Raw genomic sequence first — 23968 nt, 5'->3', positions numbered from 1 at the left:
AAATTAAAGACAGACTGAGTTTTTTTTTTTTTTTTTTTTCAAGATGACACACAAATAGGAGAAAGGTAGCCCGTGTATTTCTTTTAATTTTGACTTACGTTTTGTATGTTTGTACATCATAATTTTTCGAAAGATGACATATTATGATAGAAGTCTGTCTTAAATCCTTAAGATTTCTTGAAACATGACATAATGTTTACGTCGGATTTTTTTGTCCGCCAAAATTAGTTTGCATCACATTCGTTGTCATTCAAACCCCTTTTTCTACTAGTGATATATATTCACTTAATTAAATGTCAAAAGCATTGAATTCACTTAAATTAAAAAATAATTATAGCTTAAAGATGCTCATTGACGACACTTTGAAGAGAAAGCAAGGAAAATGGGCGATCTAAAAATGGAGGTTTCTGTTTCATTGTTTCATTCAGACAAAACGTAATAATAGGCTGACCGGTCTATGTTCAGTTTTTTTTTTAAAACCACATAATAACCTCAACGTCATCGACCTTGAATCCCTAAGTTATAAGATCTTTGCAACATTCATCTCTTCCTCTAGTACATCTACTTTGGCGTCTGCTCTTTCACTGCGTAGCTTCTCATTTGCCTCTAATATTCGCTTTGGGTTTTTGCAAATAGTATTAGCAGCAACAAAATTCTTTGAAGAGCCAATATGGATCCTCCTTTCATGATTGTGCACATAAGTAGGTCTGGTTAGCTCTTTTTTCCCCAATGATTGGCCATCTTGAAGCATCAAAACGACCTCAAACATGGTTGGTCTCTTCGTAACTGGTGATTGGGTGCACAACAAAGCAATCTCAATGATCTTCATCACATGTTCTTGTTGGTGTTGGTTCAAGTCCAGTGTCATGTCAATGAATTCCATATGTACTTTCTTCTCATATGACTTCCATGCCTGTTCACCCAATCATATAAAAAAAATTAAGAATTCAGTAACGATTTTACAAAGAATGTTTTGCTTTCGTATTCTTTCTTCATGCTATGTTTTGAGGAAGGACACATGTTTTTTTGTATCTTATTTTATCTTTCTTTCTTCTCATATGTACTGCACCTCCTATGCAATAAGTTTTTTGTTTCTTATTAATCTGAATAAACGATCTTGTCGTTCTCTAAAAAGAACAACTAAATATGAGAAAAAGGTATTAATATGGTATCTCACATGTTCCAGTAGGTAGTCGGAGGTTGATTTGTCAGATGTCACTTCGGTACTCCTTCGGCCACTAATGATTTCAAGAATCACGACTCCAAAGCTGTACGTGTCAACTTTATCTGATAAAACACCTTGAAGTGCATATTCTGGCGCTGTGTAACCCCTGACATTGTATTTCATAGTAAAAATTAATAAAATAACTTAATTATACACAAACAGAGGATCGATTTAATACAACACAGTAGTTGTATCAAAAATCAATCTTACAATGTCCCAGCAAACTTGGTGATAACATGAGTTTCATCCTCAGGTAGAAACCTTGCTAGCCCAAAATCTGCTATCTTTGGTTTAAAATCATCAGTAAGAAGAATGTTGTTTGATTTTATATCTCTATGAATGATTTTGACATGAAATTCGTTGTGTAGATAAGCAAGACCCCTGGCTATCCCAAATATTATTTCATATCGTTGGTTCCAGTCCAGAGTGCCCCTTTTTGAACCTTCATTATGAAGAGATATTAATAACATACCAAGTGTTTCTAAATATTGAATTTCATATGAATAATTATTAATAGTTTTGCAACATCAACTTACCCCATAAGAATTGATCAAGGCTTCCATTTGGCATATATTCCAGGACTAGAAAGAGATGAGATCCTTCACGTGACCATCCAAGGAGACGTAGAAGATTTCGATGATGAATGTCACTTATAAGCTTAACTTCATTTTCAAATTCTTCTTTTACTCTACCATGTTGTACGTGAAGTTTCTTTACTGCCACAATATTCTTATCATCAAGGGTTGCCTATAATTCAACAATTTAAGAGTTTGTTTGAATTAATGAATAATAAGGAAATTATATCTCCAATTTGTTTGTAGAAAATGAGAAATGTTGGCTAGTGATATCTAAAGTTAAGTTGATAGGTTAACTGATAGGTATTGACTTATACTACAAAATTTGGTAATATCACAATAACAAGCTATGTAGGAATATGCACTTGTCACCATTTTGCCACCATTTAATAAAGATAGCATTTAATATTTAATATAGGTAGGAGGATAATAGAAAGAAAATATATAAGGATATTTAATTTTTCAAATTGAAATCAATAATATCATGGTTATCAAAATTGCGATCCTGATCGTAGGATCGTACAATCCTACGATCCTAAGTATGAAAAACGATCTGGATCGTAAAATGATCGTATCTGGGGTATGATCGCAGGTAGGATCGTAAGATCGTAGGTAGGATCGTAAGATCGAGATCCGATCCGATCCTACCTCCCTTGATTTTTTTATTTTTTTATTTTTTTTTTGCAAATGAATTTTTTTTACCACTTTATATCTTTTATCCTTTACTAATCTACCATTTATCATTTTTTATTGTAACTTATGACTAATATTTTGAAGTTTTTATAACTTTTGAAGGAAAAATTAAATGTTTGAAATATTTTTCATGATTAAATATTATAAATTAAAATTATATTTTATTTTGTGGGATCTTAGGATCTCGATCCCGATCTTACAAACCCAAAAACGATCCTAGGTAGGATCCCGGTCTTGACAACCTTGAATAATATCATTCGGATACAAAAATTCTATTTTATTACCTTGAATACTTCACCAAAACCTCCTTTCCCTAGAATATTCTCTTCCCCAAAATTATTGGTAGCCAACTGCAGATCGTTATAATTGTAATGTACTGCACCTTTCAAATCCGCGGCTTCCATGGCATAACCTGGTCGACATGTATACAGATAGAGTTTATTGTTATAATTATTATAAAATATAATAATATGATTAGAACTATATATAACTGGAAAAACAACATATGAATAATTCCACATGATCACCCACATCACACACCAACCCTGTCAACCAAGTGTCAAGAAGACAAATACTAAATTACTAATGTCTCATAAATACACATAAGACATTTATACAATCACATTGCTCAGTCTCTTGATCAGTTTAAAATCTATTGGTGATCAACTTCAATATAATTATTATATATATAATTAAATCGACAATTCATACTTCCTGGTGTTGTTCTTTTCCTTGATCGACGATACCACAAAAGTATAAGTATTAGCAAGATGATCACACCAACAACACCTCCTATAATGGCTCCCTTGTTGCTTGAACCTCCTGTACATGGAAATATTATAAGATAGCATGCATGTTGATGCACTTGTATTGAATTCCTTATTTTCAAAATAGGTCGAATAATATTTTAAGTGTAGCGATTAATAAATATAATAAGAAATTAGCATAGGGATTTCATAAGTTTTACCATCTCGTAAAAACGGCGTGATATCAATAATTGTGTTGTTGGGGAAAAATGGAGAGGCTGAGTACCTCATAAAACACCCAGAATCAACACCCCTCCCATCAGTAACATCAGCTGTGCAAACTCTTGTGTTAGCATATGCCACTTGTAAGCAATTTCTGCAATCATCGTGTGTTATTGAAATGGCACACTGTGCGATAGCATATGCAGTACTTGTATTGGTGCCAATAACGGGTGCTGTGGCGGCAGCAAAGAAACCATTTATTTTTGGTGTGGCGATAGAAAGATCAGACATCAATCCATCCACAGTGGTTTCGAAAACACTTTGTCTTGATGATGTGTGGTTGCCACATAATCCATCATTTCCTGGCGCTGTTGATTGACTGTAGAATGAATTACCCTCGTACCTTAAAAATAGAATAACTGTTTACTCTAGATTTATACTGGATATTACAAAAAAAGAGTGATTGAGATGTGAAATATTGAAAATACAAAAACTCTAAAATGGTATAATTATATATAGTTTCTTATGTTGGGATTCAACAAAACAAAACAAGTTAAGGACTTCTAACAAAATGATAAACGATTTCGATAACACACGTGGAATAAAACTATTGAAAAGATTGCAAACAAAATATAAAATCGGAACATAATATTTAATGTGGTTCGGTCAAATTTGACCAACATCCACCGGGAGAGAGAGAGAGAGAGAGAGAGAGAGAGAGAGAGAGAGAGATTAATTATTACCAAGAAAATTACAATCATACAAGGCAAAACTGCACTTGTAATCTGATCACTCATTATAAGGTATCACTCGTATTTTTGGTTGCCAAAAATAAGACTCTACACAAAAGAAAACAACCTCACTCTTAATTTTCTATATGTGTATCTTGTTCTTTTGTTGTTATATTAGGAAGCAAGGGGGGAATGCTTATTTTTAGGGTTCATGTTTAAGCCACAAACACTACATGCATAAGAAAAATTGAAGTTTGCATCATTCACACACGTAAAAGTCTTCAAGGCTACATATACGTAGCACTCCCTATTTTCATGTCTTCACACACACATATAGATTAAATGTCTTCAAACACTTATTTTCATGTGTTCACATACATATAGAATAAATGTCTTCAACCATTTACCTAACAATTAATTTTACTGCCACTTTTGACATCCATACCTTCACACATGCACACCTAACAATTTCTCACTTGAAGGCTTGAATAACTTAGCCTTTCTCTGCCATACAAAACCTTGCAACATTCCTTAATCTCTCTCTCTTTTTCTCTCTCTCTCTCTCTGTATATATATATATATATATTGCTTTCTGTCATGCCTTTTTTTGAAACTTTTGAAAAGACAATTGAAGCCATACAAAGCTTCAACGTCTTAGTGGTAACCACATTGGTGAACATAATTATTGGATTCTTCGTTCCAAGGATTTTCTTCAGATTTAGAGTTTCATCATTAATTAACTCTCGAATGCAACAGTACCCCATATGAATGTATGTCATTTTATTGTGAAACATCGAGGTCTTTGCCAAATAAACTACACTCTGGTTGTCAAAATGCAGTACACAATTCTCCTGCTACACTCTAAGTTCTGATAAGAAATTCTTCAACCATACAAGCTTCTTGGCTTCTTCTGCAATAGACATATACTCTGCTTATGTGGTTGAGATAGCAATACTCTTCTACAATCTAGACATCCAACTGATTGGCGTACCTCCGATTATGAACACATAACATGTTGTGCTTTTACATGAATCCATATATCCACCCAAAAATGTGTCGACGAACCCTTCTAAGACCATCCTTTTTCTTCTGAAACATAGGGAAACCTCAGTCATTCCTTTCAAGTAGCATACATCCACTTTACTCCCTCATAATGTTCTCTTTTTCGATTTTACATGAACCTCGTCACAACTCCTATGACATGAGAAATATTTGGTCAGGTTCATACCATAGCATACATTAAGCTCCTAACTGCAGATGCATAGAGAACTTTAACCATTTGTTCCATGTCTTCTTTGGTCTTTATGGATGTTTATTTGTGAGTCTCAAATAACTATCCAAAGGTGTACTTCTGACCTTAACATTTGCCATGTTGAACTTTTCTAAAACCTTCTCGAATACTTAGCTTGTTAAAATTTTAGTGTACTGGTAACTTTGTTCCTCGCTATGCATATGCATAATACTTGCTTAGCAGCCCTTAGGCCCTTTATCTTGAACTCGTTTGGCAACCGCTTCTTAAGCTTGTGGATCTCATGCATGTCAGATACATCGATCAACATGTCATCAACATACAATAACATGATGATGTATGAGGAGTAGAATTTATTCAAGTAAAAATAATGATTCATCTCACATCTGTGATACCCACTCCTTTGCATTAAGCTATCAAACTTCAAGTACCATTTCATTGGAGCTTGCTTCAATTCATATAGACTTCTCTTTAGGTTGCACACCGCATTTTCCTTACCATTTGTGGGAAAACTCTTTGGGTGTGCCATGTATATGTCTTCTTTTAGGTCACCATGGAGAAAAGTTATCTTCAAATATAGTTACTCTAGATGGAGATCTTAGAAGGCTACAATACCCAAGATCATTTTGATTATATTCATCTTCACAACTAGAGAGAAGATCTCTTTGTAATAAACCCCTCTCTTCTATTAAAACCCATTGACCACTAACCTTACATTATACTATTTGGTGTCATCAATCTAATATTTGAAACGAAACACCCATTTCTTTAATAGTTATTTCCTCCCTATGAAAGCTTGACCAAGGACCAAGGACCAAGGTTCACCATTCTCAGTCAACAACAAGTAATTAGTTGATGGAGAGTACATGAATGTAGGTTTTTTACTATAGTAGATCTACGGATGATAGAAGTAATTATCTCTACATCATCTGCAACCTCCTCCTTTGAACTAATATCATCTGATTGTTTTTCACTATTGGAGCTTTTTTCAAGTTCATCCTTGTATAGAGCACTCTCGTTGAACACCACATCCTGAATCATGATAACCTTCTCATTCTTGTTATCCTAAAAGCAATACCTCATGTCATCTAACATGTAATCTACAAAGGTGTACTATCCTGCTTTGCCTTTAGCTTATTTCTCTTTGAGTCTTTAACTTTGACATACGAACCATAATTGAATACCGTCAAGTGTTTTAGCAAAATATCCTGACCTTTTCCATTTCGCTTATGTAATATTGAACCCTATAGGGACTAAGGGTCTTCTGTTGATTGAATATGCAGTTGTATTGACTAAATATGCCTATAACTTCATAGGTAAACCTACATGTAGTTTCATGCTTTTATCCCTCTCGTTTAATGTTCATTTAATCCTTTAAGCTACCCCCTTCTACTGAGGTGTCCTTGGAACTGTCCTCTGCATTCTGTTTTGTTGGTTAGCGCAGTAATCAAAAACTTCTTTGCTACTGTATTCGACTCCATTATCTAATCTGAAATACTTAATTTTTCAAGTTTGTTTCATTTTGCACAATAGCTTTCCATTTCATGAATGTGCTAAAAACTTTAGACTTATATGTTTCAAGAAATAAACCAAAAATTTCCTCATGCAATCGTCAATAAACATGACATAGTACTAGGATCCTCCCATTAAAGGAACTGAATTGGGACCATAAACATCTGAATGAACTAACTCCAACTTCCTGGACTTAGGCAGATGTCCTATCTTCATGAAAATAACCTTCTTTGTTTACCAAGTACACATGACTCATAGAAATTGACTATCATAGTCTTTAGATATACTATCCATCCATTGGAGACTAGCATCTTCATTCCATATCATTCATATGCCCAAGTCTTTGGTTTCACAATGTAGATGCCCCAACTTCTTCAATGGCATACACTTCAGAATTAGAAACTGCCACCATATAAAGTGTACCCCGCTTCTGACCTCCAGCAACAACTAAGTTTCCCTTTGTCACCTTCCACTAATGATCATCAAATGTAACATGGTGACCATCATCAAGTTGCCTTACTGATATTAACATCCTCTTCAGGTCTGTAATGAACTTGACATTCTTCAAAGTCTAATTCATAATCAAATTTGTCTTGATGACCACCTCCCCAACACTAGTAATATTCAGGCTCTTGTTATCTACTAATGTAACCCTCCCATTGTACTACCATAAATTTTGCATTAATTCTATGGAATGACTAGAATGGAACGACATTCACTTATTTCTTGCCTTTATATGTCGAAGGATTTGGGCACTAATTTCTAAAATGACCTTTCTCTTTGCCGTTCCATTGTGTAATATCCTTCATGTTTTTCGAACGACCTCTATTTCTCATCTTTGATCTTCATCTACTACAACCTCCTCTATTAGAACCTTTTCATCTATCTTTGGTACATAGAAGAATATTATAAGCTTCTTCAACAATCCGTCTATGCACATCCTCACCGAGGATTGAATCACAAATACCTTCGAACATCAACTTAGCACATGCGGTTGAACTACTAATTATCGTCATTTTACCAGACCAACTACCTCCCCAGGATAATAATAATAATAATAGTAGCAACTCCATGACTTCATCCTCAAATCCGATATCAATTGAAATGAACCTTGAGATGATTGAATTAAATTTGTTAACATGATCAGTCACCAAGCTACCCTCCTTCATCTTCAGATTCACCAATTGTGTGATCAAGAAAGTCGTATTCGTCGTTGAGTGTTTTTCATGGATGTTATACAACGCCTTGAGTAACCCAAACATTGTTCTTTCATTGATAATATTATAGGCAACATTCTTTGAAAATAACAACCTGACTACACCAAGAGCCTAACAATCTAACATATCCCATTCCTCCTGTTCTAACACGTCTGACTATCTTTCAGACAATGGTAGGTGTAACATCTTCTAGTAGAGATTATCTTCGATTTTCATTTTCCAGAAACCAAAATCTTGACCATGGAATTTTTCGATTTTAAGTTTCCCACCTTCAACCATGGCTCTAATACCATTTTGTTGGGATTCAACAAAACAAGTTAAGCACTTCTGACAAAATGATAAATGATTTCGGTAACATAAAGTGGAATAAAACTATTGAAAATACCGCCAACGAAAACCAATATTAGAAAAAAAATATCTAATTTGGTTCGGTCAAATCTAACCTACATCCATGGATGAACGAGAGAGAAAGAGAGGATTTTATTATCACCAAGAAATATTACAATCATACGAGGCTAAACTGTACTTGTATTATGATCTCTCATCGTAAGGTATCACTCTTATTTTTATCCATAAAAAATAAGGCTTTGTACAAAAGAAAATGTAACCCCCCAATATATACAACCTCTTTTTTTAATCAGAGTATAAATCTTTGTGAAATGTAAAACATTATTTGCTATACTAAATGCAATTCTTGAAATCGAAGATATCTCATCACATCATCATATTAAACATTATATCATCATGTTGCGGAAGCATAAAACATTGTTTTGAAAGTTATCTCATAAAGTTTAATAATGTTAGATATATGCCATCCCTCAAGAATGCCCAGATGTCACAATCATGTCGGCTTCTTGCCTTTCACCACACTAGAAAGAGATGCTATAAAACATTAAGTAGCAACTATAAGCCTAATTGCTTAGTGAGAAATCAAAATACTCACCTATTATATAGATCAAATGCAATACACATAATAACACATGAACTTCATGCATTAAATCACATATCACTTATAGTCTACCACATAATATATGTTAGCATAATTCTAATCACTGTATAAGTATAACTTCCCTCCGTGAGGCTATTCTTTAGTTGTACATGATGGGATTTGAGCATTCTAACACTTCCTAAGTGTACATGCAACCCTAATAACCTTGGATCTATGTTTGTCTAATTGTCATGCAAAGTTGAATTCCAAGGTTATATTCCTATCTAGCATACATGGGGAACAATTTTAACATTGAGTATAGATAGAATAACTTACCTTGTTGTTGCTTGTGTTCCTTGAAACCTTGTGAGCCCAGCACCCCAAGTGTGATGCCTCAAATGCTTCACACAACACCAAATGCTCTTGGAAGAACTTATGAGAGAATACTCACTTCTTCAAAATCGGCCAAGCCCTCTTGATTCTTAGTGTAGCCGATTTTGGGTGGAGGATATGTTACTTATATAGTGTTGACACATCTAGGGTTAAACCCTAATGTGTCATGACTCTTCATTTCCATGATCCATGGGTTTGTAACTCCCATGGAGCATCCATGGAGCATCCTATGGGTGGAACCCAACTTGATGGTCCATGGAGCCTTTTAGCCCACTATACAAGATATGGATGATTTACATAATCAACCCATATATTTAATTAGTTATCTTTTGATCACTTAATTAATTCTAAATTAATTCTTGATCAAACTAATCAAATAATATTATTAATATATTAGAACTTATAATATATTAATAATCTCCAAGTGTTATTTCTCTCATTTAGTCTATCCAATTGCATGGTGCCATGCAACCCAAATGGACCATGTCGGGTCGGGTCAAGTACATACCAGAAATAGTTATGGACTTAGACACCTTATCCAACAGTCTCCCACTTGGATAAGTCTAATAACTATTACTGCAAGTATGACTTCAGGAACCGATCGGCAATCGTAGCTCTTTTCAAGGTTTCTCGAAACTGAGAAGATGATGGTACGCCATTTAAGATAAGTGATCATATAATCCTCTGTTCTAGATATCAGTCGGACAAATACATGGAACAATGTCTTACTTATTGTCCAACATTTGTTTCCCGATTTCCGATTTGTTTGACAAAGAACTTCATTGAACACATCAATTTAGTTCTGACCGGGCCCGGTACATAGGTCAAAACAAAATCATCTAGGGGCCCAGATATCAGCTTCTAATCCAAGAAGGAACAGATAAACTTCGACTCATATGTTTGTTCTACTACTCATTGAATTACACATAAGAGCGCGATTTTATAACATCGAGTTACCAATGCGTTTTTCGTACAATCAATGCATAACCAACTTGTAAGTAACAAATCATATCTCTAGGTTTAAAGATTTATATGATATTACCGTCTCACGATCACTCGAGATAGAATTCCATGAAGTGATTCCAGTGAGCGTGGGTTGAGTCCAATGCTCAGAACTTATGAGCACTCATGATTGTTGTAGCCTTGTCCCAGACCTCTACAACCAAACATGACAGTCTTGATTCATACCTACTTCCGACATATGACCGACTGTGGAGGTTTGAATAATATGTTATACCAAACAAAATTATTCTGGAAGTCAAAACATGCAAAAGAAATATAGTAAACGATCGACAAGAGATAGCAACACTTTACTCATAAATAAAACACTTTTATTCATCATCAAATGTCAATTACACTTTACAAATTTCGAGATTATCTAACTACTAAATCTAATATCATCCTTCAGCCCTATGCTCCGAGCATGCTGGAGATGCTTAACCCGAGTCAGTCCCTTCGTGAGGGGATCTGCCGGATTCTCATCTGATGATACCCTCTTTGCCACGAGGAGTCCTTCTTCGATCCGATGTCTGATGAAATGGTATTTTCTGTCGATGTGTCTGGATCTCCCGTGATCCCTTGGTTCCTTGGCTAAGGCAACTGCACTTTCACTATCACAGAAAATTTCCATTGGCTCTTTAATAGCTGGTACAACTCCAAGGTCTCCAATGAAGTTCCTCAGCCATAAAGCCTCCTTTGCCGCTTCGCTAGCTGCAATATACTCTGATTCACAAGTAGAATCTGCCACTGTCTCTTGCTTGGAACTCTTCCAAGAAATTGCTCCTCCATTTAGGGTAAAGACCCAGCCCGACTGAGAGCGGAAGTTATCCCTATCAGTCTGGAAGCTAGCATCACTATACCCTACAACTCTCAAGTCATCACTCCCACCGAGGGTAAGGACCCAGTCCTTAGTCCTTCGTAGGTACTTGAGAATATTCTTTACCGCAGTCCAGTGTGCTTTGCCAGGGTTCCCCTGAAACCTGCTAACCATGCTCAAAGCAAAGGCTACATCAGGTCGAGTACACGTCATAGCATACATGATCGAACCTACAGCCGAAGCATAAGGTACTCGACTCATTTCTGCTATCTCAGCCTCAGTGCTAGGGCTTTGTGTCTTACTCAACTTGGCGCTACTCTGGATGGGCAACTCTCCTTTCTTGGAATCTTGCATTCTGAATCTCTTCAGAACCTTCTCCAAGTAGGTACTTTGACTAAGTCCAATTAGTCTTTTACTCCGATCTCTCAAGATCCTTATCCCCAAAATATAGGCAGCTTCACCAAGGTCCTTCATAGCGAAACACTTTCCAAGCCAGGACTTTACTTCCTGCAGGGTTGGAATGTCGTTTCCTATGAGTAATATGTCATCCACATACAATACCAAAAAGCTAACTATACTCCCACTAGCCTTGACATATACACAAGATTCATCTTCACTCCTAGAAAAGCCAAATTCCTTGACCTTTTCATCAAAGCAAAGATTCCATCTGCGAGGTGTTTGCTTTAATCCATAAATGGATTTCTCAAGCTTACACACTCTATTAGGGTACTTGTTGCTGACAAAACCCTCTGGCTGACTCATGTAAACATCTTCAGCCAACTTCCCATTAAGGAAAGCGGTTTTGACAAAACCCTCTGGCTAACAGAACCCGAATAGACTTAATCTTGGCTACCGGAGAAAAGGTCTCATCATAATCCACTCCAGGAATTTGAGAGAAGCCCTTTGCAACCAGTCTAGCCTTATAAGTGTGTACTTTACCATCCATGTCGGTCTTCTTCTTGAAGACCCATTTGCACCCTACAGTCTTTCGACCTGGTACATTCTCAACCAAGTTCCAAACCTGATTGTCATACATGGATTGTATCTCGCTATCCATAGCCTCTTTCCATTTAGCAGACTCGGGGCCTGCCATGGCTTCCTCGTAGCTGTTAGGGTCATCTTGACTTACTAGTGTCTCATCACTAATAAGTGTCTCACCTTCTGCAGTAATATGGAATCCATAGTAATGCTCAGGTGCACTCCTAACTCTCGTGGAACGCCTCAGAGGTACAGATTCGTCAATTGGCTCAACAGGAGTTTCCTCCTCAAGTTGAGGGCTAGAGTTTGAAGTTCCTTCACCACTTGACTCTTGAATTTCTTCAAGATCAACTTGCCTCCCACTGTCTCCTTGGCTTATAAACTCTCTTTCTCGAAAGACTCCTCTTCTTGCTACAAAGACCACATTGTCACTAGGTCTGTAGAAGAGGTAACCAAAGGATTGCTGTGGGTAGCCGATGAAAATACACCTCTCGCTTCGGGGTTCGAGCTTATCATGAGTCTCGCGTCTCACGAAAGCCTCGCATCCCCAAATCTTGATGTGGTCTAGTTTAGGTACTTTACCAGTCCACATCTCGTGAGGAGTTTTGGCAACTTTCTTTGTAGGGACTAGATTAAGGATATGGGCGGCAGTCTCTAAGGCATACCCCCAGAATGAGATTGGTAGCGAAGCTCGACTCATCATGGAACGAACCATGTCCAACAAGGTTCGATTACGCCTCTCAGCCACACCATTCAACTGCGGTGTCCTGGGAGGTGTCAATTGTGAGACAATCCCACATTCCTTTAGATAGTCGAGGAACTCTGAACTAAGATACTCACCACCTCGATCGGATCGAAGCATCTTAATGTTCCTGCCCAATTGATTCTTGACTTCCTGTTTAAATTCCTTAAACTTCTCGAAAGTCTCTGACTTATGCTTGATTAAGTAGACATATCCATATCTACTGTAATCATCAGTAAAAGTCAAATAATAACGATTAGCATCTCTTGTGGCATGTTTAAATGGTCCACACACATCCGTGTGTATAAGGTCCAACAAACCTTCACCCCTTTCACACGAGCCTGTGAAGGGTGACTTTGTCATTTTTCCAAGTAAGCATGATTCGCAACTATCATTTGACTTTAGGTCAAACGACTCCAAGACTCCATCCTTTTGGAGTTGGCCTATGCGTTTCTTGCTTATATGTCCAAGACGACAATGCCATAATGATGCTTTATCCAAGTTATTATTATTAGTAGAATCAATACACAAAACATTATTTCCTAAGTTATCTACAATAGATACAGCTTCATACACACCATCACAAGGTAATGCTTTAAAATAAAGTACATTATTAAAGAAAGCATTAATCGAACCAACTTCATTATCAAACGAAAAGGTGAAACCTTGTTTGTACAATGCATGAAAGGAAATAATATTTCTTGCCATTTCTGGCGAATAACAACATTTATTCAAATCTAAATTTAACCCACTACTTAGCGATAAAGTATAAACTCCAATCTTGGTGATAGGTTTAACTTTCCTATTCCCCATGATTAAGTTTATTCTTCCTTGCTCCACATTCTCACTTCTTCCTAGTCCCTGCAAGTCACAACAAATATGAATACCGCAACCGGTATCAAGGACCCAAGATTTCGAATGGGGTGAGTTATTAGAAATGATAGTGTAAATACCTGCATGGTTGGGTTTGACTTTCCCATCCTTCACATCCTGCTGGTACTTTGGGCAGTTCCGCTTCCAATGAGCTTTTTCATGGCAATAGAAGCATTCAGCCTCTTTTGGGTCAGAAGAAGGAGTAATGAAACCTCTCTTGGTTCTACTTGAAGAAGAACCATCAAGGGTCCGAGCCTTGGTACCCTTCGATGATCTCTTTCTCTTCCTCCCTCGACTTTGCCCGATTGCCAAGACCGGAGTTGAGTCTGGAGTAGGAGTGATAGCAACTGACTTCCCCTTAAGACCTGTTTCTGCGGTCTTGAGAAGTCCCTGAAGTTTGCTGAGGGTGACCTCTTCCTTGTTCATGTGATATGCCATGCGAAATTGATCATAACACGATGGTAAGGAGTGCAAAATGATATTTATTGCAAGCTCCTCAGGAAAGTTCACATTGAGCTTCAGCAAACGATCCACATACCTTTGCATTTTCTGCATGTGACTCGTGACGGACTCTCCGTCCTTCATCATGGTTGTTATCATGGAGCAGATGACTTCGTACCTCTCTTGTCGTGCACTTTGATGGTATCTTTCCATCAAATCTTGGTGCATTTCATAAGGGTAGAAATCTTCATAAGACTTTTGGAGTTCAGCTGTCATGGTGGCCAACATGATGCAAGCCACCTTGGTTGCATCTCTTTCATGAGTATGAAAGTCAGCGATCTCCTGTGGAGTTGCAGTGGACTCGTCAATTTCCTTAAGCTCCTTGTCAAGGACATATTCTTTGTCCTCGTAGCGGGTAATCATCCTGATGTTTCTGATCCACTTATTAAAGTTGGATCCATCAAAGGTGACTTTCCCACACAAACTCATAAGAGTAAAGGAGCCATTAGGATTCGAGCCAGAAGCATTATTTGAAGACATCTGAAAGAGAAGAACAAGTTTAGTTTAGATTTTAAGAGAGTCCTTAATAAAACACCCAAATGTAATATTAAGGCTAGGACCCAATCACAATATAATATAACTTAGAAGAGGTATGCCGTAATCTAAGCTATACCATATTTGAAAGGTAGGTGAATGACGATTCACCAATTTCCACCACGAAAACCGAAATATTAGATATTTGGTTTTTATTGGTTTTTTAGAAATTCCTAGATTCTTTGAGATCCAATGAACTTTTCAAAGGCATGTTTCAATCTCGGGAGTGCCCTCCAGGTTTTGTGACTGGGATGCCGAGGATCACAAAACGAGGTGTGAAGTAACCATGCAAATCACTTGGTACCCTTAAAGTTTATCACTCAATCGATGTGCCGGTAAACCACACACGCTCCACCGATACTATAATAAACTTTAAGTCACCCTTTACCTACCTTGTTAAGTCCAAGTTAGTGTGCCGGTTAACCACACACGCTCCACCAACGACTTAGACAAAGTGTAAAGTGTAATTTCATGGATTAGCACCTTATTCACATTTTTCCTAAAGTAACTAAGATTGGGAATTTAATAAACATTTAGTTACTTTATTATATTCATCATACTTTGAATGAGAATTTATAAGTCCTTGTCTTACCCGTTCGGCTAACGACCCTCCACCAGTCAAGCAAGCGGTGGGTGAGAATATTCACCCATTAAGTCACCATTTTATAGGCAACAACTTTATACCCACCTTATAGACCGGCTTCGTGAATGAGGCGTACTAGCGGTAAGACGACTTTATTCTTATACATATATATATAATTATTAAATCATCATAATATAAGTATAAGGGTTGAATTTTAACTTTTTAAAATTCTAGGGGTTGGAACTTAAAGTTTTAACTTAACTTTACTTGTTCCAAAACTTGAGGGCAAGTTTTGTAACTTTCAAAACTTTTCATTTCTTGTAACTTATGAGTTTAATAGAGTAATAAAAATGAAGACTCTTCATTTTTCTAACTCTTGTGTTTTCTTAATGGTTTTAACTCAAGTGTGACTCTTGGTTTTCCATAACTTAAGGATAAGTTATGGACTCCATTAAAACACATTATGATCAAGAATTAAACTACCAAATAGGTTACAAATAATTCCTATGATCATCTAAAACATCATAAGAACAAGAACATGAATATGAACACAATCAAAAATTACATAAAACTTTGTAATTTTGATAACTAGTTGTTGTAAATGAATTAGCAAAGACATTACACTACCAAAAACAAGTTTTCAATTACCAAAACAGTTTAGGGTAATGTTTCTAATTCATTTTCCAGCAACTGAATCGAAATTCTGCACTCATTCGACCCTACTCGCCGAGTGCATAAACTGACTCGCCGAGTTGGTTGAAGATACTCATGGACTCGACGAGTCCCCCCTATAGACTCGACGAGTCCATTCGCAGACAGCAAAATTTCCGATTCTGTTTTCAACTTTTAAGCACAAATAAGAGCAAACAAGCCTAGGCTCTGATACCACTGATGGGATTTGAGCATTCTAACACTTCCTAAGTGTACATGCAACCCTAATAACCTTGGATCTATGTTTGTCTAATTGTCATGCAAAGTTGAATTCCAAGGTTATATTCCTATCTAGCATACATGGGGAACAATTTTAACATTAAGTATAGATAGAATAACTTACCTTGTTGTTGCTTGTGTTCCTTGAAACCTTGTGAGCCCAGCACCCCAAGTGTGATGCCTCAAATGCTTCACACAACACCAAATGCTCTTGGAAGAACTTATGAGAGAATACTCACTTCTTCAAAATCGGCCAAGCCCTCTTGATTCTTAGTGTAGCCGATTTTGGGTGGAGGATATGTTACTTATATAGTGTTGACACATCTAGGGTTAAACCCTAATGTGTCATGACTCTTCATTTCCATGATCCATGGGTTTGTAACTCCCATGGAGCATCCATGGAGCATCCTATGGGTGGAACCCAACTTGATGATCCATGGAGCCTTTTAGCCCACTATACAAGATATGGATGATTTACATAATCAACCCATATATTTAATTAGTTATCTTTTGATCACTTAATTAATTCTAAATTAATTCTTGATCAAACTAATCAAATAATATTATTAATATATTAGAACTTATAATATATTAATAATCTCCAAGTGTTATTTCTCTCATTTAGTCTATCCAATTGCATGGTGCCATGCAACCCAAATGGACCATGCCGGGTCGGGTCAAGTACATACCAGAAATAGTTATGGACTTAGACACCTTATCCAACAGTACAGATCATCATGATCACACTTCCTTCAAAGAGGCTATCCGTGGTCATACATCTTGCTAAGGTACACTAGAACTTTCCTCCAAGAGGCTATTCTGTAGTAGTACCAAACATCACGACCACACTTCCATCCAAGGGGCTATTATTGGTCGTACATAACATCATCACATAATACACATAATAAGAAAGTGTGTGGGAACTCACCTAAATAGAAGACAAGATTAAGTCCACAACTCAAGTTAATAGTATCAAGTCTTCCCCAAGACTACACATTAAAGAATCCTAATTCAGTAAATAAGGTAAAATACTCAATTATGCTTCCTTATCAAGTCCGGGTCCAAAAAAATGGAATCTATGGAAAAAAGAATATTTTTCCCATCTAAGACCTAAACCCAAAATAGTTGGCTAAAAGTCAAATCTGGTAAAAAAGTCAATTGTCCACGTCATCTTGATGCGACCAACACAAGGTCGCGATGCTACTGCTAAGCGGAAAAATAGACGTGGTCAATTCGAATATCATGACATGACCAAATCCTCATATGACGACTCGATCTTGGAAACACACCCAACTTCCAACTAAGGTCTTAATACTTTAACAACTAAACTCTAAACCTCCAGAACACATCAAATATGGTCTTAATGGATAAAGTTTCCAACTTTATCATTTGCATGTCCTTAACACCATCATACCAAGTCTATGTCAAAATTAGGACCAACAAAATCTCATACTCATGCATGGACCAAATAACAATATGAACTCATCATTTTCTTACCACAATGGGTTCATAAGCCATAAAAATACAACCTTTAACATTGGAGTTCCCTAAACTCCAAAGAAACATCAACCATGTGACCAAAACATGAATGAAATCATAGATCTAGACATACTAACTCATAAAGCTTCAATACTGAAGACTTACAATAGTCCAAAAAGTGCTTAAAAGCTTGGATCCAACTTTCTATTTTCTTCCTTTCTTCAAAAATGCACTACCTTCTCCTTTAAGGTGCATAAATAAACATTAGAGGCTCAAAATCAAATTAGAGAGGCTATGGTTTGCTTTGATTGCTCTGAGGGTGATAGATGATGAGGAAATAATGAAACCCTAGGAGTTTATGCCTTTAAATAGGCCTAAATCTCAAGGCTTCTCAGGTTTGGCCCAACAGTCCTATAGTGTCGCGAGCTTCATCAAAGTTCATACCGCGAACTCTTCGCGTCATGACCACTAAGTAAGTAGCATCGTTATCCAGAGAAATTACCAAACACCTATTAATGCCAACTTAATGCAAAAAAGCTTATCTGAAAACCTAATGTTACAAAAATCTACCTCACTCTATATTTTCTATCTGGCGTATCTGGTGTTGTGATATTGTGAAGCAAGAGGTTGTGCCTATTTATAGGATTCATGTTTAAGCCACAAACATTGCATGCATAAGAAAAATGAAGTTTTCATCGTTCACATACGTAAAATTCTTAAAGCTACACGTATGTAGCACCCCCTATTTTCAAGTGTTCACACATATAGAGTAAATATCTTCAACCAGTTATTTTCATGTGTTCACATACATATAGAGTAAATATCTTCAACCACTTACCTAACGATTATTCTTATTGCCACTTTTAACTTTCATGCCCTCGCACATGGACACCTAACATCTCCATACCAACCCCACCAATCGTGTATAAGTGGTTGCTATTTGTAGCCCTTCACTGAAATCTTATTTAAGCTAGATCATCGAAAACATGCTCCTTAAAATTCATGTAGATACGTATACTAGGTGTGAGACCCATGCATTACATGAGTTTCTTTAAAAGAAAAAATAAATATAAAATTCTTAACATTTGAGAAATTTTAATTTACAAGAAAAGTGAGAAATTATTGAATTATTAAAATTAAAGTGTTTTTTATATTTTAAATTTAAACAAAAAATATAGATAAATGAAGAAATGAAACCGATGAGGATTTAATTTAGGAATTTTGAAATTAGAAGAAAAGTTTGTCAATGAAAGTGATATGCATTTATTATTACATTTAAATATTATGTGGAATTTAATAAAACAGGGAAAAAAACCATAAAATTACATGAGGAAAATAATAATTTAAAATAACCACAGAATGACATGTGTCAAAATGAATGAGAGTGTGACATGTGGCAAAAAGATCTTTATTTATTAGAGTAGATAACGTGAAAGCTTCTTATTAGTATAAGTTATACTTTCTTTTTAGTTGATTAATAGAAGCTTGTGATATTTGTCAAATAATATTGCAAAACATTTTTATAAAATAACCAAGGATGTAGACGTTGTTACTGTTAGGCAGTATTAAGTAGATCTGGCAATGGAACGAATTTGGAGTGAATCGACTTTGATCAAAACCCTTTTACCAAATCATTATTGCATAAACTTCTGATTGATTTTTGATTGCCGAGTATAGTGATAGAGAATAGTGATTACAAAGTTTATTACAATTGATAGATTTTATTGATTTATAAATGGTATTAGAGATAATTTAATGAAATATAAATGAAATGAAATCATAATTCTTGGCATAAAACTAGAAGGTTGGATGACGACTCCTCGAGCCCCGGGTAAACACAGTTTGACATTTTCTCTTTGGAATTTCGATTGGAATTAAAAATAAACGATCACAACAAAAAATAAAAATATATAATTCGAAATTTATATGGAGCGAGTTATAAACAAAGTGGATCAGTGATGATCCATACCCGAACCTTTTAATAAAAAGGTTAGCGGGTATAGGTCATTAAGTCGGTCGACTAGCGACTAGATATTAGTTGGCCTAGTAAGGGATTAGCCGGGGACCCTAACTTGTAAATTTCGTTAAATTTTAAAAAATAAAAATGTTTGATATCATAACAAAGTTAATAAATGTTACTAATATCATAACAAAATAAGTTAATCGGAATAATATAACACTAATCATTCCTCAAATAGTTTCTTGAAAACATTAAAAATTTATCGGCTTTTATAGTTTAACTCACTATTTAAACATGGATTAATCATTAGGCACCTTTTAGTTGGCCGCATACCGCCTAGGGACTAATCGAAGATTGATCGGGGGCAGAGTGATCCATTAATTTTGAAGGCTTTATGCAAAGAGTGAAAATAGGCCCTAAACTTTCAGATTAATGAGAATATGTCAGATTAGAAACGTATGACAATATATAGCAATGGATTAGCAACATATTTGCTACGGATTAACGATGGATTAGAAATGGAATCACAATGGATTAGCTATAGATAGTGATGGATTATTGAAGTTTTAAATTTTTACCCTTCACGATACGGATTGTGTGTGGTCGCACACCCAACACTTCCTTAGGGCCGACCCTGAATCAGAGACGACAATACATACAAAACTGAAAATAACAAATTTGAAAATTGAATAGTGGAATAAATTTTGGAAACTACTTGATCAACAACTTTGAGGAATAAAAATTGGGAACTGATTTTTTTCCACATGTTTTATTCATCCACTGGAAAATTAATACACGGGCAATTCTACCTTTTGACCCATTTTAATTTTAGTTCATGATATTGAAGAAATCAAAGTTTTTGAATCAATCCCAATCTCCAGATTTCCAACAAACTATCACCACAAACATCTTCTTAAAACGAAGTGTTGCCCTCGGTGGAAAGAAGCGATGGTCAGGGCGAACATGAAGCCATCACATTTCACCTTATCAAATAGAAGAATGGATGTAAAACATAAAGAATCAAATGTTCTTTGAATCCGAGCTCTAAGATTACAATCAAAATCGAACTCATCTATTTGCAACAGCTAATGGCACACCAACATATGAGAGAGAGAGAGAGAGAGCTTGATCGTATACAAGTCTTGCCCTCCATCCAAATGTGATCATTAACTTATCCATCGTATACAAGTTGTTTGAAGCTCTTGAAGTCTTGTGTTGAAGCTCCTTGAATAAACGTTTGTTTTGTTGGGCGCCAGGTGTAGGTATTCGATTAAAGAAGAATTAATACGAGATGGCAGATTGTTTCATGGTTTTCTTCCAATATGGATACGATTCGTGATATCTCAACAACACCAGGTTAGATTTGATTTCAATGTTCTGATACTAAAATACGAAATCGGGAATTGAAGACTCCTAAATAATTTGAGTTCCATTGAAGATTTAATTTGAATCGGTATCCATTGAAGATTGCACTTTACATGCATCATCAGTGGAAGAAGTGTTGGTGATTTTATATCACTAATATTATTTATGTGTAATGGGGTTAATTTGTTGATCAATATCACTTTGACAATTATCGAACAAATTAGTATGGTGCGGAGTGCACATTTGTTTGATTTTATCATTGTTGAAAGTATACTGCTATTTTGAGGCGAAGCCTCTGAACTGACGGGGGTCCAGGGGCAACGCCCCTAGGAGCGGGGTCCAAGGGGCAGAGCCCCTGGCTGGGATCGGTTTTATGGTTTTAGTTATGTTACTATATAAAAAATGTCTCATAAATCCGTATTTTGATAAAAACACCCGGTTTTGTGATCCATTTATAGACCCGGTTTTATGGTAGTTTATGACAGGTAATATGGCCGTTTTTGGACAGGAAGTTATTTAGATATAACTACCATATGACAGTTTAAGACAGAAAGTTAGTTTTCTGTTATATATGATCAATTTCGGATTCTATTATTGAGTACAGATTCATAACATCTTCTTCATTCTATATTCTAGAAAAATAGTGAGTTTCATCCGATTAAAGATTTTGAGTGTACCCTCGAAATGCTTTAATCTGAAAGTGTTTCACAACTCTCACTAATCCAAGTTTATCTATACCCCGATTTTCTAACAAGAAGCGGAGACGGAGGCTTTGGTGGGATGATGTGACTGAAGAGATGTGTCCTACTTCACTTACCCTTTGAATCGGAAGCATCAGCAACTCAAGAAACTGCAGCGCCGAAGGAGAAAGAAGTAGGAAGGTTAATAGGCGTCGTTTGGAAGCAAATCATCAATTTGGATCTCTCTCTTCAATATCATAAATTAAAAATAAATAGGTTGAAGCGTATATAATTGTCCCTATATTGATTTTTCAAACAGTACGAAAAATCAAGTCCCATAAAAATTGGTGGTTTATTCCAGACGAGAAATAAAATGTGGACTTAATTTACTTCTATATATATGATAGAAACAAACCAAGGGAATCGAAGTCTTTCAACGCAATACAAACCGCACGTTGCATGATCATAGATATTTCGAGATTGGCTGCTCTTGCTTCGTAATCTGTGTATTCACAATATGAAAAAAGTAAATATATAAATGTTCACCTGAGAAAGCAGCCGTCAAGTACAACTCGGCCACCGTTAGCACCAGCGCAGACACGTATTACCCTATCGGCAAAATCAAAACAAGCCACGCAGTCCATCGTCGACATGTAGTTCCTGCACTGACCCATTACGTAAACTGCCTCTGAATTCCTTGTCTGCTCTGCGGTGGCAAAGTATGTGTTATTGTTCGATAATTGTGTTCGGACATCTTGGAAAGTAGAGTTAAGATTGGCGTAGAAATTCTGGAGGTTGGTGTGGTTAGCTTGGCTGCAAGCTGTGATTAGTATGTTTGTTTGTGGCTGTGATGTCACCGGAGTTGTGAGGAAGACCATGAACATAAAGGCAACCACCACCATCTGCCATCTATAGTAGCACCACCTAGTCATGGCTTCTCCTTTGTTCTTGCTACAAAAGTGGATTTTAGACTTAAAAATGCCTGCTGGTGACTTTTGGGGTACAAGATATATAAAGAAGCAGAACTTGACCAAACCGTTAACGGTATACTTTTCTTTTTTAATAATAATAATAATAATAATAATAATAATAATAATAATAATAATAATAATAATATAATAATATTATTATTATTATTATTATTATTGTGTGCCTATGGTGTATCGGATAATAAATGGTTAGAAAGGTGATAGGTGTACAATAATAAATGACTCGCAATGTATGGAATATTCATCTATTTGTGTGTATGATATTTGTTCTACGGATTTGTCGTCTCGTTCCTCGTTCAAGGGGTGTGGTTTGACATTCTCTCGAAGATGGAATTATGATAAATATTTTGGAGCTTATAAGATCAATATGCATGTTGTATCTTAATGATCAAAACAATAGAGAATGACTCGCTATAATCAGAATCGGAGGATCTGTGTGGTGTGCGACCGTACATTATAGATCAGATTTATATATTTTTACATACAAGTAACATTTGAATCAACAATGGAAGTTCCGTTGGAAATTCGCCGCTGAAGGCCTACATCAACAAGATCATCGATGAAATTAGCAACGAACTTGGCGGCGAAATGCACGACATATTATCTTGTCGCAAAACACTTTGAAATCTAATGAATAATGTTGTAGTTTCGTCGTTGACAAAAATAAAAAATGTTTTTAATCATGGTTATTAATATAATTTGGGACGGTGTATTAGGTGTTGAATTTTATCCTAGTATTAATGTCTTGTTTATATATCAAAATAATATATTAGGGACTCGGTTTTACTCTTAGCACATGACCTAAAAAATCAAGGGAAAATAGCATAAAATCACAAAGTTTACACCAAAATTTTAAATTGACATTGTGTTTTTTTTATCTTAAATTTGACAGTGTTTTCCAGTTTGTTACAATCATAGTCATTTGATCGGTCAACCTGGTTGTTTGATGACGTCGCATATAGACAAGACCTGTTGACGTGTAAAAATTAATTTTTTTTACAAAAAAAAAAAAAGAAGTAAAAGAAAAAAAAAACACTAAGTTTTAAT

General features: G+C 35.9%; 1 protein-coding gene across 1 annotated transcript; it reads right to left on the bottom strand.

The window, feature by feature from the left end:
• Positions 1-520: 520 nt before the first annotated feature.
• Positions 521-22933, bottom strand: LOC145030079 (cysteine-rich receptor-like protein kinase 2). Its single transcript, XM_078978507.1, has 8 exons — positions 22479-22933; positions 3461-3864; positions 3205-3315; positions 2778-2905; positions 1762-1972; positions 1436-1667; positions 1178-1331; positions 521-913 (listed from the first exon to the last, which is right to left on the bottom strand). The coding sequence occupies exons 1-8, from the start codon at positions 22862-22864 to the stop codon at positions 521-523; spliced, it is 2019 nt and encodes a 672-aa protein (XP_078834633.1). The 5' UTR covers positions 22865-22933.
• Between the last annotated feature and the right edge of the window lie 1035 nt (positions 22934-23968).

This window comes from Lactuca saligna, chromosome 2, assembly GCF_052625555.1.
Source record: "Lactuca saligna cultivar CGN05327 chromosome 2, ASM5262555v1, whole genome shotgun sequence".
NCBI lineage: Eukaryota > Viridiplantae > Streptophyta > Magnoliopsida > Asterales > Asteraceae > Lactuca > Lactuca saligna.
This window is presented reverse-complemented; position numbering and strand designations above follow the sequence as displayed.